This window comes from Chroicocephalus ridibundus, chromosome 6 (assembly GCF_963924245.1).
Source record: "Chroicocephalus ridibundus chromosome 6, bChrRid1.1, whole genome shotgun sequence".
Taxonomy (NCBI): domain Eukaryota; kingdom Metazoa; phylum Chordata; class Aves; order Charadriiformes; family Laridae; genus Chroicocephalus; species Chroicocephalus ridibundus.
This window is the reverse complement of record NC_086289.1, coordinates 2,956,319-2,974,567: the sequence shown is the minus strand read 5'-3', so window position 1 is coordinate 2,974,567 and position 18,249 is coordinate 2,956,319. Positions and strand designations below refer to the sequence as shown.

At 41.2% G+C, this 18,249-nt stretch overlaps 1 protein-coding gene across 2 annotated transcripts in view; it reads left to right on the top strand.

Annotated features, from left to right (window-relative positions):
• The window catches only part of DOCK1 (dedicator of cytokinesis 1), a 323,879-nt gene that overhangs the window by 292,006 nt on the left and 13,624 nt on the right, over positions 1-18,249 (top strand). For both annotated transcript variants that reach the window (XM_063338334.1, XM_063338333.1), the window contains exons 47-50: positions 617-754; positions 5,479-5,624; positions 10,082-10,280; positions 15,760-15,913. In XM_063338334.1, coding sequence (XP_063194404.1) covers positions 617-754; positions 5,479-5,624; positions 10,082-10,280; positions 15,760-15,913 — 637 coding nt within the window. The remainder of the gene's footprint in view (positions 1-616; positions 755-5,478; positions 5,625-10,081; positions 10,281-15,759; positions 15,914-18,249) is intronic.

Here is an 18,249-nt window from a genome sequence, read left to right as displayed (position 1 = left end):
ATAATAATTTTTAAGCAGAAATGTATAGTATATAAAACTATATGTTTTATTAATAAATATTGCTCTGCAATATATATGCATCCAAGGATGTAGCTCATTTGCAGTTTTAGAAATAGCATTTATTAAAGAAAGCATACAAGTGTTTTCTCCTTCAAGGTTTTATGCTCCTGAAGCTGGGAAAGGACTGATATTATTAACCCGGTGTGAGAGTCATCATTCATCAGTTTGCCATTTTAAAGTACAATGTCGGGGGGGAGCCTGTGAATTTAACATCACAGGAATATTTGTGCTGTCTGATAAATTCAGCTGTGCCTCCACTATATGATTACTGGGCAGAACCATGGGCGTATTAATTTTAAAGGCCTTTGGTTAACAGAGAAAAAAGAAAATAATGTAGAACGGATGGTTAGATCCTTTTTTACTATGTTGTGCTTCATATACGATGAATGATGAAGATGATAATTCTTCTTGTTGTTATTGTTGTTGTTATTATTATTATTGTTATTATTATTCCATGAGATCTTTCACTCCTCTTGCTGCATACGTGGGAGTCTTGCCCTAACCCTTTGTGGAGGAAGGGCTGGGCAGACTAAGGTGGTGCAACTCTTCTTTCCAGATCCCATTCCTGGCAGAAGGCATCCGGATTCACGGGGAGAAGGTGACGGAGGCGCTGAGGCCCTTCCACGAGCGGATGGAGGCTTGCTTCAGGCAGCTGAAAGACAAAGTGGAAAAACAGTATGGGGTCCGAGCTGTTGTAAGTTACCTGCTAACTTTATGCTTCCCAAGTATGGGGTCCGTACTAGGACCAGTACTGTTCAATATCTTCATCAATGACATTGACGGTGGGATCAAGTGCACCCTCAGCAAGTTAGTGGACAACACCAAGCTGAGCAGAGTGGTTGACAGGTCTTGGGGGATGGGATGCCATCCAGAGGGACCTGGACAGGTTTGAGAGGTGGGCCTGTGCCAACCTCATGAAGTTGAACAAGGCCAAGTGTGCAAGGTCCTGCACATGGGTCAGGGCAATCCCTGGCACAAACACAGGCTGGGTGGAGAAGGGATGGAGACCAGCCCCAAGGAGGAGGACTTGGGGGTGCTGGTGGATGAGAAGCTCCACATGAGCTGGCAATGTGCGCTGGCAGCCCAGAAACCCACTCCACAGCCTGGGCTCATCCCCAGCAGTGTGGGCAGCAGGGCCAGTGGGGGGATTCTGCCCCTCTGCTCCGCTCGGGGGAGACCCCCCTGCAGTGCTGCCTCCAGCTCTGGAGCACCAACAGCAGAAGGACACGGAGGTGTTGGAGCGGGGCCAGAGGAGGCCCCGGAGATGCTGGGAGGGCTGGAGCCCCTCTGCTGTGGGGACAGGCTGAGAGAGCTGGGGGGGTTCAGCCTGGAGAAGAGAAGGCTCCGGGGAGACCTTCCAGCCCCTTCCAGTCCCTAAAGGGGCTCCAGGAAAGCTGGGGACAAACTTTTTAGCAGGGCCTGTTGCAATAGGACCAAGGGATAATTTAAAAAAGGATAGATTTAGGCTACATATAAGGAAGAAATATTTTACAGGGCTCTGAGCAACCTATGATAGTTGAAGATGTCCCTGCTCATGGCAGGGCTTGGACTAGATGACCTTTAAAGGTCCCTTCCAACCCAAACTATTCTGTGATTCTATGAATTCTGTAAATTATGGGAAACTTTGTATTCCTCTACTATAATTCTCACTGATGAAAAAAGCAGTGTTGATACAGCATTGCCTGGTTGTTCTCGGTGGTCAGGAAATTATTAAATACTGAGCAGATGCTATGAGATGTTCAGAAAGCCGTGGTACTTGAATTTTCTAGCCTGGGAACAATTTATAAATTGCCTAAATCTGTTCCTTGAAAATCAAGATAATTCTTTAATATTCCAATTTTAAGGAACTGGGTTTACAAATAAAAATTGCCACTAGAGTGTGATTCTTCTCGAGCTGAACATCACCTTTCCGTAGGTGTAATTCCTGTTGAGAAGTGAGGGCTGTGCTGCTCTACAGTAGTGCGCAGTCTTACCTACTCTGGCACCCCCCTAAACGTAGGCAGGCAATGAAAAGATAGCTGCTACTTAATGAGATTTAGGAGTGCTGGAGTTCATGATTTTCTCATTCCAACAAGCTATTTTCAGTTGCTGCTTCATCTTTATGGCACAGGCAAGAATTTGGTGGCGATTACAGTGGGGTTTTGTTCTGCTTTTAACTTGAGTGTTACCCATCGAGGAGGAAGGCGAAAAGCCAGTATACAGCTTCATAATTCAGACTATAATTGATAATTCAGTCAAAAGCCATGTGGATTGGATGCTATTATATGGTCAGTTTTTAAAATTATTTTAAAAACCCAAGATGCAAGTGTCTAGAATAGCGCTAGGACTGACGCTGCAGAGCTGATGGTTGCTGTGGTGGCAGTAGCCTGTCCGTGGCGTGTTGTCAGTGCCAGGAAATTCTGGGGTCACCCCTTTTGCTGCAGAGGTTTTTAGCTGAACTTGTAATTGTCAGATCTACTCGCTGATGAGTCGCCTCGTTCGTTTTGGTTCAGGATACATAAGTAGACTTCAAGGTATAGCACAATGTGTACCCTGGCCTGTATCAGCAGTGGTGTGACCAGCAGGACTAGGCCCCACCTCGAGGGCTGTGTCCAGCTTTGGGCCCCTCACCACAAGACAGACCCCGAGGGGCCGGAGCGTGTCCAGAGAAGGGCAACGGAGCTGGTGAGGGGTCTGGAGCACAAGTCCTGTGAGGAGCGGCTGAGGGAGCTGGGGGTGTTCAGCCTGGAGAAAAGGGGGCTGAGGGGAGACCTTCTCACTCTCTACAGCTCCCTGAAAGGAGGGGGCAGCCGGGGGGGTCAGGCTCTTCTTCCAAGGAACAGGCCATGGGACAAGGGGAAATGGCCTCCAGTTGCGCCAGGGCAGGTTTAAACTGGATATTAGGAAAAATATCTTCCCTGAAAGGGTTGTCAAGCATTGGAAGAGGCTGCCCAGGGCAGTGGTGGAGTCACCATCCCTGGAGGGATTTAACAGACAGGTAGATTTAGTGCTTAGCAATATGGTTTAGTGGTAACTTGGCGGTGTTGGGTTAATGGTTGGACTTGATGATCTTAAAGGTCTCTTCCAACCAAAACAATTGTATTATTCTATATCCAATTTTTAGAGAAAATTTTACATGTGGCCTATAACATACGACATATCTCCAAAAGAGCAAACGGTGTGATATCCTTTAGGACAATACGCGTTTTCCCCATGCTGGACTAAAGAATATCCTATACCAGAAACCATCTCCCACAGAAAGGACTGGTATGAAAACCGAACCGTCTCAAAAAACAGTGATTTATTTTTAAGATGGCACGGATCCACTTGCTGTCAGTAAAAGCCATCTAAAACCAAAGGAAATTAACAGCAGTCCATTAATTACCTGGCCGTGGCGCAGGAAAGCCAGCTTGCCAGCCTGCACTTTGGACTGCCATCTCATCTTCATCCCTGGCTTTCCCTGGCACCCTGGAAGCAGATGAGGAGCTCACACTGCAATCCCATTAACTGCCTTTTGATATGAAAGCCAGTTAGCAGGTCCCAGCAGGTGAAGGACATGGTATCATATGGCAGGTGCTTCCCTTCAAGCGAATGGTGGCTTCCTTATGAAAATGCCAGATTGCCCCAGTTGGGGTTGGGTCATCATTTTTGGAGGTGCTACATCAATTCACATATGTACTGAGGCAGATATTACTTCATGGGCTCAGATTTTGAAGGTTGTCTCTGCTGCCAGGCTAAAAACATCTGCAGTTGTGATTTTTGCCGTGTACCTGAGAACTCAGTGTCTAAAGCACAATTGTACAGAGAAAGACGGAAATCCCATAGAAAATAGTGCCCTCTTCATGCCCTTCTGCCTTCCCATTCTTAAACCCTCCATGGCAGGATTATTAGATGGGAGATCCGTCACATTCTAATCCATAATAAATTAAGAAATAAAAGATTGAGAAATAGAAAAAAAGAAACTGATAACAGTTACAAGTTCTCCAGTTTTACTTCTGCCCCTAAATGAGCAGCAGTCACTAAACGGATTCTAAAAAGAATGAAGCAACCAAGATACACCTGAACAGCCTTAAATCAGCACCCTCGTCATCCAGTTCTGATTGTGGTCGCTAATGGGTGCAGGCCACTGAGTTTATACATGTTATGCCAATCACATCATTATAAACGGGGTGTAAATTTGGTTCCAAATTAAATCTGGAAAATCCCACAGAGATTTATTCTGAAGAGGGGAAGATGTGGGATAAGGTGAGGGAGAGAGCTTCAGCTCTCTGCTCGGTGAGATGCAAAGCGTCCTGGACTAAGGGGGTGGCAAGAAAGATGCTGCAGCAAGTGGGGCAGGAAAATCGTGCCAAGTGACGTTCTCCGAGTGCCCAAAGCCTCAGTGCAAGAGTACATGCAGTGAAGTATCCTGTTGTATTTTATGACAGGTCTTCCTTGAGAGATTCATTTTCACTTGTATCTCTAGCGATGGCTTTTTTTTTTTTTTTAATGGGAACGCTGAGATCTTACGGGGAACGCGCCAGCCTTTATGGTATCCTTCTAAGTGGTGTTCCTTTTGTAGTCCTTCAAATCCCATCATGCTAATATATTTAGGAGGAGAAAAGTTCAAATAGTAATTTATTCCCAAGGAGAACAGGAATAATTGACATTAATGATACTTGCATGTCAGTCACTTCAATAATATACATTTACATCATCGGGGAGATGACTGGAAAGTCAAACGCAGGTGGTGTTATCTTTCTAATTTCACTCTACCCACCGGTAAGACTTGTCAGGATTGATGGAGTTTTATCGCTTCTGTCTTCCTTGTACAAGGCCAATTTACCAGTAGTTGACAGGGTGGAAAATATACCTGTAATTAAACAGCATGAGATTCTTATTTGTTGACTGAAAGAGTTCAATTATTTTATGCATATATCAGTTATTAATGACTAACAAAGCTTGTATAAATATTCAGAACTCTGAAATTGTCTGAAACAAAAAAAAACCTTTCATATATTTTCTTCTTAACCTAGATGTCACTCTGCAAATTGGCTCTCTTGACATAAAGTTCCTCTTAGTGTTTTTTTTTTAATTTTTATTTTGTTTTTTTAAAAACTCCGTTTCATTTCAGTTCAGTTGCAGAGAGGGGTTAAAAAAAAAAAAGTTACTTGTAAAAAGCTCCTTTCTAAAGCCCAAATGTAAAAAAAGCATGTAAGTTCCATTGAAGCAAATGAATCATTGGAATGTGTTTAAAATTATACATATTTCCTCTTAGTCCTTTAAATGATTTTTCTTTAAAATTGTTTTCTTTGCTGTTAAACTTGATGTATAATTAAATAATACAAAATTCCACATGGAAGAAAAGCCATCAAACCTTTCTGCTTTTTTTTTTTTTTGTAGCTGAATGTCAGCTACATTGTGATTTAAGAAGTAAGATCTTACATTTCTTTATTGTAGCTTTCAAGCCTGGATGATAGACGAGGCAGTCGGCCACGCTCTATGGTGAGATCCTTCACGATGCCGTCGTCTTCGAGACCTCTCTCCGTTGCGTCGGTGTCTTCTATCTCCTCCGACAGCACACCTTCTCGACCTGGCTCCGATGGGTGCGTAAGAAATAGCCATTCAGGGCTTATCTCTTTAAATCTGTAGGTTTTGAAGATCGTCACCACCCCACTCCAGATTTCAGTGCTATCACAGTGTTACTCCTTCCGATCCCACTGACTCCTCCTGTGTGGCAGCATGACATTTGTTTCATCTCATAAGGAACTGAGATATTTTTTGGTTGGGTCTTCTCCTAGTGTATTTTATTCCAGATTTGGTTCATCATAATACCCCACAAACATTAATGTGACACAACGGTGTGAGTGACTCATGTCGGGTGGGGATGGTGCTTTTAAGTGACAAAAAAACCCATATAGATATTTATCTCAAGATATATTCCTTCTCCTTTTTTTTTAACTGAGATAAATATAAGGCTCTTCTTGGTCCTCTTTAAAACAAAGTTAAACAAAACCCCTCCTAAGCGTTCAAACAAAAAAACCCAAACAAACAGGAGATGAATTATCTTGTTTTAGAGTATTGCAAGCGTGATAGTTCAGAAGTGATCCTTTGCAAAGTCGGTGATGAGACCTGTGTTCAGCCGGCCCTGTCGCGGTGAGCAGGTGGAGCTCAGGAGAAGGAAGGGATTAGCTAACTGCTCAATCATTTCTTCTCGCTTTCGCTGCCAGAGGAAAAACTGCTTATGGCAAGATTGTACTTCAAGACTTATCAAGATATTTCACATGAGAACTGGGAAGAATTCTGTTGATAAGCCCTGTCTCACAGTCGCATCCCTCAAAAGAGCACAATAATCTGTTTTCTTTCTGGGGTTTCTGTGCAGCCTCAGAAGTCCCTTCTCCTCCTTCCTCCCCCCGCAGGCATTCCCATAATCCAGAAACTCAATATTTGACCAAGGCGGCAGTTTTTTAAAGCCTCCTGAAGGGCTCCTGAATTACAGAGATGTGCTAGAAACATTCGTGTCCCTTGTGCACCTTCAGAGGGAGTTATTACCTGCCTAGAGAGTAAAAGCATGGAGTAAAATTAAATACAGCACCTAAGGACCAACGTGATACTTACCTTGATTACAAACAGTTTATTTACCCATTGGGAAGAACTGCAAACAGCGCGCAGTTCAGCTCTCATTATGTTACCCTCCATAACGTACACACGGTGAGTCATGTTGATATAAATGTACAGTACAGTACAGAGACGATAATGCCTTTTGACTAATTCATCCACAAAAGTTGTCCTGCTGGAACATGGGGATCACTACCATCCCAGGTTAGTGGGTAGCTTTATATTATCTTGGAAGAAAAATACTGATTCTTTCCCTGCCTGCCTCTATCTCTTTTCTCTTTTTCTCTTCAAAGTCATTATATGTATTTTTCATTCTCCATTGGAGAATTTTTGCATCTCCATCTTAATTTTTGCATCTCTATCCCAGCTTTGTTGTGGTAGGGGTCATTCAGCAGTTTTGGAGGATCTCATGAGTCTGCTCAGTATGTATATTTGAAAAAAACCTCACCAAGATGGTGGTGCAGCTCAGCTCCTGCTCCGAGGCCGGGGCAATACAGCTGTAATACATGCAAGGAAAATATAATGAGCAACTGTCATCACTGAGAAGACCAGAAGGAAATGCTCATTTGCTTGATCAGTGGAGCAGGAGAAGGAAAATCATCAGATGTAAATAACATAATGAAAGCCCTCAAAAATTCAAATGACTGTGAAAATCCTGTGGGTGGTTTGCCATGACTAACTTGGAAAAAGTTCACCCACGTACCTACCATAGCTGATTTCGTCTATGGTCAGTTGTCCTCTCCTGCTTTCCATTTTTCCCCTCTTCATACGATAATTCTGAAATTAGAGATGAAGCTAAGAAAAACAATTAAAAATGGAGCCAACAGACTGTCTTAACTTACGTTTTATGCCATCTCCAGCTTCTCCTGCTTTGTAGCTTTTAAACAGTAAAAACTCAAAGCAGACATTGACATAGTAGGTGTTTTACAACTCCCAGCTCCGTGTATAAATAAAACTCTGACTTTAAAAAAGGACCTTGGGTTTATTCACTGCTTAAAATGGGACTTAGAAGTACAAATCTGAGCACTTAGAAGCAGTGGTTGGGAGCGGGGTAGTCCCAGTGTGCCTCTGGGATTTGCCATCTGTTGAAGGGCTGAGGGTGGTGAGCCCCTGGCCCAGGTTGCCCAGAGCAGCTGTGGCTGCCCCATCCCTGGAGGGGTTCAAGGCCAGGTTGGACGGGGCTTGGAGCAACCTGGGCCGGTGGGAGGTGTCCCTGCCCAGGGCAGGGGGGTGGCACTGGGTGGTCTTTAAGGTCCCTTCCAACCTAAACCATTCTATGAAGTCCTAATGTACTTCAAGCAGGAGCATGGCATGCTAGCCCATTTTATCACCAATATGTTGTGTACAAATTGTTAATATATTAACGTTAATAATACTAATAATAGTAATGCCTGGAAGGGAAGCAATTAATCATTGCCTGAAGAATGGCAGTTCCTCTTGTAAACTTGCCGTCAGGCTGTCCCTGCCCTCCAGCCCAGGAGAGGAGGCAGAAGCAGCTGAAATACGCAATTCAGGTGACTAAAACACACGGTGTCGGGAGAGCTGTCTTCTCATCGGGGCTTTGTTACTAATGCACTTCGTGACCGTGGGCAAGTCGTTGCCCTCCCTTTACCCAGTCTGTAAAATGGGATGAAAAAACCTTGTGGTTTTGTCTCCCACCCCTTAGGATTTTGGCTTTGGTTCGGAGGGTAATGACTCAGGGGATGCTGCCGTTGGTACTGGTTTGAGCATCTTTCCATCAAATGAGCTAACTCTGGCTGAAAACTGCAGGTCTTTAGTGCTTCAAACACCCAAAAAAATATTAATAAATTCGGATTTTGCTGCTAATAGAGATGATTGGGATAACTGCACTGCAAATTGTCTGAAATATGAACCCTCCAATATTTCACAGCAAAGTCTGTGACCTGTTCACGTGCGCATCACCATGGCACAGTAAATAGTTTTCCAAAGCTAAAAAGTAAGCTGATTTCGTGCGTTTGGGCTTATTTGGATTGGTGTCAGTTTTGTAATGTAATGATTTGAGACATTCTCTTAAAATCTGTCAGTGTAATTTTGAGGAGGGTATGATTTCAGTCATTTGTTTAGTTTATAATATAAAATAAATTACAAAATACTTTGTCGAGCTAAGAATATTTTAGCTCATTAACAGCAAAATATCTCTTTACCTTTTATTTAAACCAATCATTAAAAAAAGGTGAGATGAGAGATGCCTTAAAATTACTGAGTAAAAATTAGCTAAAAGGAGTTCCAATATTACTTAGAATAGTGCTCTCCCTACAAAATAAAACTCTAACAAATGAAGTTTTCCTTGAAAAGTTCATTGAACCCTAAAGATTTTTTCCTTTATAGCCAGAAAAAAATTTGTCATGGTCTGTAGAAATTGCAGAGCTGATGGTAGTCATATATCAGCCTTGCCTATATTTACACACTTGAAGCATTCCAGGTGGGAAAATACGTCTGCTTTTTGGAAACTAACCTTGCCCTTCGTTATTAGCTGACCAGTTTTTGCAGTCTTGAGTTTATCTGTAATATCAGAACAAGTAAATTCAGCCCTCAGCAGGGCGTGCTGCAGGGCAGCGGAGGTGTGGATCTGAGAGTATATGTGTGCCCACTCGTATAGATCTGTATCGTGTAGATATAACATGGGGTGTTATTACAGACGGGAACGGTGCTTCTGTCTGTGGTTCAACCTCTATACCTTATGCTTTTGTGCGATGTATGGGTGTTTCCTTTGCATTAAGGGTGATATTGTTTGCTTTCCTGTGCTAAGGTACTGTAATTTCGGTGAGTTACAAGGATTAGAAAGCGTTTTATGTTGTGCGTGTTCAACAGAAAATCACTGCACCTCTGCAAAAGAGTTTCTCAATTGCTATTCCTTCTCTGGGGAATAAATGCATCCACTTTCTCCACCCAAAAAAAAAAAAAAAGAATTTGGGGACTTGTCTGTTTTTTAAAGAAATCCTTAAAGCCGTTGTAGACATAGGGCCTGCCTCCAAGGTGCAGGGGCAGTCGGGGTGACGTTTCTGTAGTGTGTTGTACAATTACCTGCACTCACAGAGTGCTGATTTCCACCGGAGTTCCCGGGCGGCTCCTGGCACTCCTGCCATGGTGCCCCGGCATATATAGTGGGGATGCTGAATGAGAAACTCATTTTTATGTAAAGCACATACAGTGAAACTCAGGAGTTTGTGTAGCTATAAACCAGTAAATTTACTACAGAGCAGGGAAATGTGCAGCACTGGTTCTTCAGCAGTTCTGCAGTAAATTTTATTGTAAGACAGTTATGATTGTTATGACCTTCTGCCCCCTCCTTTTCTCTCTAATGAGTTTTTCTGGATTAGCAAAGCGTCATTAACCCAAGTGAGACTTTGGGAAATATGTAAATGAAAATTCGGTGTTTTGTAAATAGTATTGTATTCATCTAAGCAACGATAATTTTCTTTAGGTTTGTGCTGGAGCCCCTCCTGCCGAAAAAGATGCATTCTAGGTCTCAAGATAAATTGGACAAGGATGACCTAGATAAAGATAAGAAAGAAAAGAAGAAGGAGAAAAGGAACAGCAAGCATCAGGAGATATTTGATAAAGAATTTAAATCAACCGATATTTCTCTGCAGCAGTCTGAAGCAGTGATCCTTTCAGAAACGGTAACTTTATTAGCAAGTAATGCTTTGTCTAATTCTGAGCAGTGTTCTTTCTCTTTTAAAAAAAAAAAGTTGATATTTACAATTTAGTTTATTTTTAGATGAAAAATAACTCTTAAAGGAGTATGCCATGATGCTAATATGCGATAATGAATCAAAAATACAAAAATTTTTATTTACAGTGTACAAAAGTCTTGGTATCTCATATGAAAATCTTACCAAAAGCTATATATGACTATTTGATAAAAGGAACAGATGGTATATCCTAAGCAAAATAAATACTACCATTTTAGCAGCCTTTTGAATTTATGGTTCCCAATAGATCGTGATGGGTTTTCTCATATTTCAGCTGACTACTGCAAGACAGTTTTTGGTGGAAATGTTACAAGGTCATTTCACGCATGGCAATTACGTATTCTTGAAAGGCTATTTTGAGCAGAAAATCGTAAGCAGTTCCACTGGTGGCTCTGTGTAAGAATATTAACTACAGGGCATATGTCTCTTAAGCCCTCTCTTCTTGGCGTATATTTAATTCACTGAAACTGTCCTAAAGGCTTAGGTAACTTGAGAAGTTTTAGCTCTGAAATGGAAGGCAAGGCCATTTTAAGCTGGAGCAGGGAGCGCATGAACTGCCTGTGACCTCCAAATCTCTGCCTGGACACCTGTTTTGAGGCCAATAGTTTAAAACTTGCCTTCTAGAAATAAATGTAATGTTCTTTTCAAGGTTTGCACGAGTACTTGTAGAGCCAGGTTTTAACTCAGTAGAGTCTTTCATTGGTGGTTGTGTCATTTACATTGGACTTTCGAAATGATTTCTCTCTGACCTGCACTGACTGGGTCCTATAAGTCTTTCTGTTTGGTATTTGTAGTGGAATATTACTTAATGTTCAGCCATAGTTCCTCTGTTTTCCGGATTTGCTCCTCCTTTTCCATCCAGAGATGAACTAATCTCTCAGATGTGTCTTCTAACATCTTGGAAGATCGGAGTTGTTTTGTCTGATGTGGCCGTAGGCTCAGTATTTGCTCAGCAAAAAGCTCAGATAAAATCCCTCTTGTGCGTCAGGCTTTTCACCCAAACTCCTTCGAAGCCAGTGAGTTTTTTCATTGACTTCAGAAAATTTTGGATCAGCCCAGGAGATTCTTCCTGCCAAAGCCAGCCAGGTGAGCATTATTAGAGTGTTTTCAGACAGAAAATACATTTTGCATAGATTTCCCTATGTCTCATGTTTTTGATGCAATGCATTCAACTCTGCACGTTGCAGCAGTCCTGTTTTGACTAACCCTGGACAATGCAATGCCAAGATATGCACTCGCATCTCCCAAAAGGACCAGCAGAGCTTGTGGGAGAAGAGCGTTAGCCACAGAAGAAGAAAACTCTATTTCAGGGTAACTTGGTCTGTTGGGCTTGCAGAAATCCATGAGACCAGATGGGAGGTGTCCGAGGATGCTGGAGAGCTGGTTGATGTCACTGCAAGATCACTGTCATCTCTGAGATGTCTTGGATATTGGAGAAGATTGCTTACGACTGGAAAAAAGCAAATGCTGGCTGGAAAGGAGGACGTGATAACCCTTCAAGGCATATTCCCACTTGACATCTGAAGAGCAAAAATGAGCAAAGCCCGACATGGTTTGACTCAAGTTTTCCACCCTTCCCAGTCAAGTGCTTTCGGTGAATGACTGGTATGACTAATTTTCCCCTGGTTATAGAGCGGGGTTATAGTCAGAATTTGTTACTTACAGTTACTTTGAGCTTCTTGAAATCCACAGATCAATAATATGAAAAGGAGTTTACTGTTGAGAGAAAAACTCTCCCTTTTCAGTATCTGCAAACTACTTGATGAGCTCCAAAATGAGCAAATCAATTTTTAATGCTTGGTGTTGGCGCGGTTCGTTTTCTCATGTAGGTGAAATAGAGGAAAGGCTTTTGAGAGATTAGTTTACAAGAGTGGTTGTACAATTCCCACTGCTGTCTTCAGGAATTTTGTACAGATAACGTCAAGAAGTTTAAAGATAAAATTTGTCTTGGCTTGAAATTTTTGTGCTCTGGAGATATATGTCCCCTATTAATGATCTAAGAGGGAAATTGTTGTCTTTTGTAGGTAAGAATTCAGCTTTTCTATTCTTATGCTTTTTTGGGCTCAACTGTGTGTAAGTTCCCTTTTTAAGTTGAAATTGCCCCCAGAGCACTGTTATTGCTGTGTTTTATGAAGAAAATGGCATTTTGATTTATCTTCATTAGGAGCTTAGAAGCAGAAAGTTTGCAGGCTTAAAAAAAGATGATGATGAAATGGAGGGGGGAAAAATTAAGCTTTTTTTTTTTTTTTTCCAAAAAAGGTGGAATCCAGATTTGACTAGAAATGGAAATTAAAATAAAGATTTAAAGTGAGATTTTAGTAGCAAACTACTCTTAGTTATGAGATTTTGTATTATCGTTACTGGATTCCTTCTGTTGAGAATTTTAGAACTCACTTGTACCATTGCTAATTCAATTACAAAGTTTCAGTTATTTGGTGAATTTTCTAATGGATTCTGAGTTCCGACTTCTGAAATATTTGGGGGTTTTACCACAGAAGAGATGGGTTTTTTTAGTACAATGACAGTTCTTCAGTACGTGGGAGAAAACGAATGAAAGAATAACAGCCAGCTTGGATTTGTCAACACCGGATTGGTCAAGCCTGTCTGTCTTTGCTCTGCGGTAGAGGAGGAGGCTCTGGGGGAAGCAACGACGTGGCAGCCCCCGATGGCCCGACTTCGGTATGATTTTGGGGACATCTCACGCGAAGTTCTCATGAGCAACGCTGCTCACGAGCAACGGGAGATGAAGTCTGGTCTGAGGTGTCGCTGAAGGTTCCGCAGTAGCCTGGAAAAACCACGTTCAATGTTGTCACGGGTGAAATGGAGTACAGGAGCACCCTCGATGGGTTTGGATAGTGGGATAGGTCAAAATAATCGACGTGCAGAAACACAGCACGTGGTCAGCCTCTTCATCACGGACTCTTGTCTCGCATCTATTTATTAATAAGAGGGTTCGGTGTGCGTCACTTCTGTTTCATCCAGGTGTCATCGCAGTTTACAACCAGCCCGTGCCAGTTGTAGCTGGCAAATAGCCGGCTTGCGCTTGACAGTTCAAAAGTCCAATTTCTGATATTCACATACATGCTCCCGCACAATTATCTGTTGCCTGACAACACTCATATTCTAATGTATCCTTCACCCACCACAAATAGGTAGTTATCAGTGGTTTGCTTTCACGAGGGAAGGATGCATCAATAACCTTATATATGAATCTGTTCTGGATACCGTTACGTGCTACTAATTGGTTTGTGCAACATAATTGGAAGCACGATGCCGAATTTACAGAGAATATCAAGTGAGAGGCACAGCAGGCATGTCAGCCGGCGGTCATTCCCATCTCTGCGGAGCTTCTGCTCTTTTCAAAGATGATGTTGTCTCATGAAATGAGTGTTTCCATCACTGTGATGGACTTTCTTATATAGGAACTTCGTTTTTTACCAATCAAATGAGTCATCATGCGAGAACGTGAGAAGATTATAAAACTGCAGAATCATTTCCTGGAGCTTTTGCATTTTCTTTAAAAAGGAGCATTCAGAGGGCATTTTAGCTAGCTGTATGGGTTAAATACTTGTTTCCAAATTTCACTGTACTCATAATGAATTTATTGACTGATCAAAATCCAAGCCCTAATTACAGAGATCTTGTACTACTATGATCTTATCAGAAGATAAATGAAGCACTTTGGTATGTGAAAATGATCAGTAATGTCTTTATAGTTTTCCAGAGATTTATATCTTCTTTTAAGTATCACATAAACTTCTTTAACATAAATTCTCATTATTAGTTCTTTGATTGCACGAGCTGATAGCAAACCTAGCACTGAAGCCAGGTAGTTAACAGACCACTTGAAAGAGTCTGTAAGAAAACAGAATAACAAGCTCTACATTTTATTGATTTAGTGGCATCTAACATCACTCACTATTGATCTGGCTTTCATTAGACCAAAAAAAATTAGCAATGGGTTCATTATGGATTAGTGGTCTCCAAAGAGTTCGTATTCCCTAGCAGAACCGTAATTTATGTGAAGCTTTAAGAAGAGGACCGAGCTTGTCAGTCACAGAAGTTAAAGTTTATTTGAGATGAGTAGCTACAGATCAGGCTAACTTGGGAACTTGATTCTCGTTGGCTTTTCTCTTGGTTCTGGCGTTGCAGCTTTCCTAATCAATTTGTGTGTTTTCCTTAGTTGCTTTTTTATAATTCTATGCTTCTGAGAAAGCGATTACTGTGCTTATGCATTCTACTAAAAATATACTTTAAAAGATGTTGAAAGAGGAAACCTTTGGAGTATTTACGACTTGAATTTTAGTATCAGGCACATTTCTGAAAGGTTACCCTGAGGTCTTGATGAACCTTGAAAAAAAAGTTGCATGCTTTATGGTCATTCATTTCTCCTAGAAGGGTCTCAGAGACACAGCCTTTTCTGCAAACCCTTTTAAGGTTTGTTTTCTGAAAATAAAAGGAAGCACTCGCACCTCATTTTACATTTCTCCTTCACAACATACTTTGTAAAAAAACATTGTGAAATGACAAAATTCTGCAGAAAAGCATGAATTGCTGCTGGCATTTTCCGTTTGTCCTAATGCAGCACCTTGGATGTAATTCCCCTCTTAACTTCAGGCTGCTGCTCCATTTCCTGTCATCTCCTGGATATAAAAAATTCCTCCCTTCACTGCGATTACTAAAAATATGGGGGCTGGTGGGTGGGTAACAAACAGTAGAGCTCAGAATTAAAGTCAGTAAAAGGAATCACCTTAACAAAAGCATCGGTTGCCCATCAGATTACAAGTATCCTTTCAGGGTTTCTGATGGAAAATTTAAATGGACTCTGAAGCAGCCAGAGCAAAACAATAAGGATATTTCAGTGAATTAAATACAAGCACAAACAAGCACCATCAAGAATGTGTTTCTGGACAGATGATGCCTTTCTCAGAAGAGAGTTTGACCATGCAAATAATTAAAGAAATAAATAGTAAAAAGGAAGTAGAGCCACGTGAGAAGAAAGAAAAGATTTTGAATGCTGCGTGATCTTATGTAGGTTATAGACTTCCCTAACTGTTATTAAGCAAGACTTTGGGGAATTGGCTCATTGCTTCACAGAAAAATGTGCCAGGCTACGGGAAGGTGCGTGCATTAAATCTCATTGCGATTCCTGGGAAGGGGGGAAGAACATGTGTAGCTCTGAAATATTGCCTTAAACCAGAAGCATTGTATGTTATCGTTACCCTATTACTGTTTAGGAGGTAGTGAGGAAAGTGGAGCAATCCCAAGGTCTGCTGGTTGGTAACCACATGTATTCCTTTAGTGTCTCACCTTGATGACCCGCTTTGGTACGGGCCAGTATCTGCTTGTACTCCTGCCTTGCTGCAGTAAAACAAATAGAGTTGTCACTGGTTTTGTCCTTGTGCAGATCAGCCCACTAAGACCACAGAGACCAAAAAGCCAAGTCATAAACGTCATTTCCAGTGAAAGGCGTTTCTCCGTCTCGCCGTCGCCTCCCAGCTCCCAAGTGACGCCGCCCCCGATAACTCCACGGACAAAACTTTCATTCAGCATACAGTCCAGTAAGTCTTTAATTTTAATTAAATTTCATGTTCCTAGAATATTTTATGCAAAATAACTTCTAGTGGGGAGATGGTTTTTCTGAGCATTGCATTGCGCCTTGGTTTGAGTTCTTTGAGTTAGTCTTTTTGCCATCACCATGGGATTGCTTGCGGGAGCAGGAACTTACCTCTTAGCGTCACACTCCTTGCATTTGCCAGTAAAAAATCTTTCAACCTTTTACAAAAGCAAGCAAAATTGTGACATTGAAAAAGTTTCGTTTTCCTTGTCATGTAATCATTAACAATTACTTAGGTATAGAGTAACTGTCAAAAATTAGTGTTGTACTGGATTCTGTATTGGATTTAGGGTATCTTGGAGCATAAAGGCTGAAAAAATAATCTTTCAGTGTAATTGTACATTAAAAGAACTTTTATTTGCTACATAGTGAGTGCAAGCCAGAGGAGGGAAAAAAAGTCAGTCTTTTTGATGTATTCTTTATTTGACACTGACATCTATCACACAGTTTTTCTGTAAAATATCATGTGTTTGCCTCATTCTTCAGGAATCCCTATCACAAAACTGGGGGTAATACAACACCTATTTCTTTTACAATGCTGTTTACCAAAATCTGATTTTTTCAGAGTTTTCAGTTGTTAGCATGTGACACACGCAAAAAATTTTCCTTTTGATACATGTACTCAAATGCTATTATAACAGTCAAGGAGGAGAATCGAGGATCAGTTTTAAGAAAAAAATCTTATTTGATCAAGGTCCTTTAATTTTATTAGCTTTTTTTGGTGCTTAAAAACTTTTCCCTTAAATAGTCAGTGTTTTGGAAAGTTCGTGTTGTCAACTCCAGATATAAGTCCTGTGAGCAGGAATGGGTTTAGTCTACAAATCTGCAGGAACAGAGTTGTCTTCTAAAAGGCATGTGGCTTTGTTTTAAAGACTTGAAATTGTTGGTTGCAAACATGCGGAAGAGGGATAAGCAAGTGGAAATCAATGCAGTTTCCTTTGTGTAGTCAGACACCCAAAACAAGTATTTTGATAATGGTGAGCTCTCTCCTTTTTTTACAGTTTTGATAGCCAAAACCTACCAGTGTGCTAAAAACTGGAAAAGAAGTAGAGTATATGTATTCCTGCAAAAAAATATTCCTTGAATTAGATTATTTCTTCCTGTATACATTTTATTAAGACTAACTTGATCTCTTTTTTTAAAAAAACTGTCTGAAACTTACCTATTTCAGAGAATATTTATGTCTTTATGCTGGAGATTTAGGGGTGTCCTGGAAAATAGGTTCAACGTATTGAAAAATCCATGGGACTTGTTCATAATTGTTTGAGGAACTGTAGTGATAATTTTTTTCAGGAATTCCAAGGATAAAGAAGTTCCTTCAGTGCACAAATTGGCTAAAAGCACTTAATGGGTTGCTAAGCAATACTGCTTGCTTGTTAGCTGGCAGTTTAGGAGAATGGAGTGTAAAATTTGGTCATTAGGTTAAGAAGGAAAAAAAAGTCAACTAACTGATCTCTTGCCAGCTCAAAGATCTTCTCTGTGGCACATGTCCAGTAAAGGATAAATATTCAGCACATACTAGTCCGATGAAACACCTGGAGTAATGATAGCAAACCAGAAATGATGAGTAATTATTTCTAGAGTGACTGAGTTAGTGAGGGATATTTCAGCTGAACTGAGCAGGAGCAAATTAATGGATCTGTAGCAAATAGATCTTCTTCAAGCATGACTGAAAATTCCTGAAGTTTGTGTTCGATACCCGTTTGCGCAGTAGGGTAGATGACTTGGATTTCATGAAACTGTGTGGGAGATGAGCTGGTATGGGAAAATAATTTTTTTCACTGTAGAATATCGTTGTTCTACTAAATAGTTTGCCAGGCTGAATGCAAATATGTTGTTAATGTACATTATGAACTCTTCATGTGGATGGAAATACTCTGTGCACAGTTATAGGGATTTATTGCTATCTTACAAAAGGATGAGGTTGTGAAGGGGCCGCGTACAAGCTGTAGGAACAGAGTGGGGACTGCAGAAAATCAGAGCTGTAACAGGAGCTGGGGAACATAAGGAAAGGGACAGAAGCAGAGCAGGACACAGTTGCACGCACAGTTGGTGACCATCCAGGTTGTTCAGAGTATTGCAGATGTTAAAGTAGAATTGCCTCCAGACATTGGTTCCTCTGCAGCTCTAGTGAAAACGTTGCTCACCTGCCCTTCCATGGATCTTCCGAGCGTCAACCTTGAAGAAACAAAGGGTTTCTGAAGCTCCTAACAAAATTTGTCTTACCATCTTCTTGGTAGAAACTACTAGTCTACATGTAGTGGCTTAGATGAAGTAAGT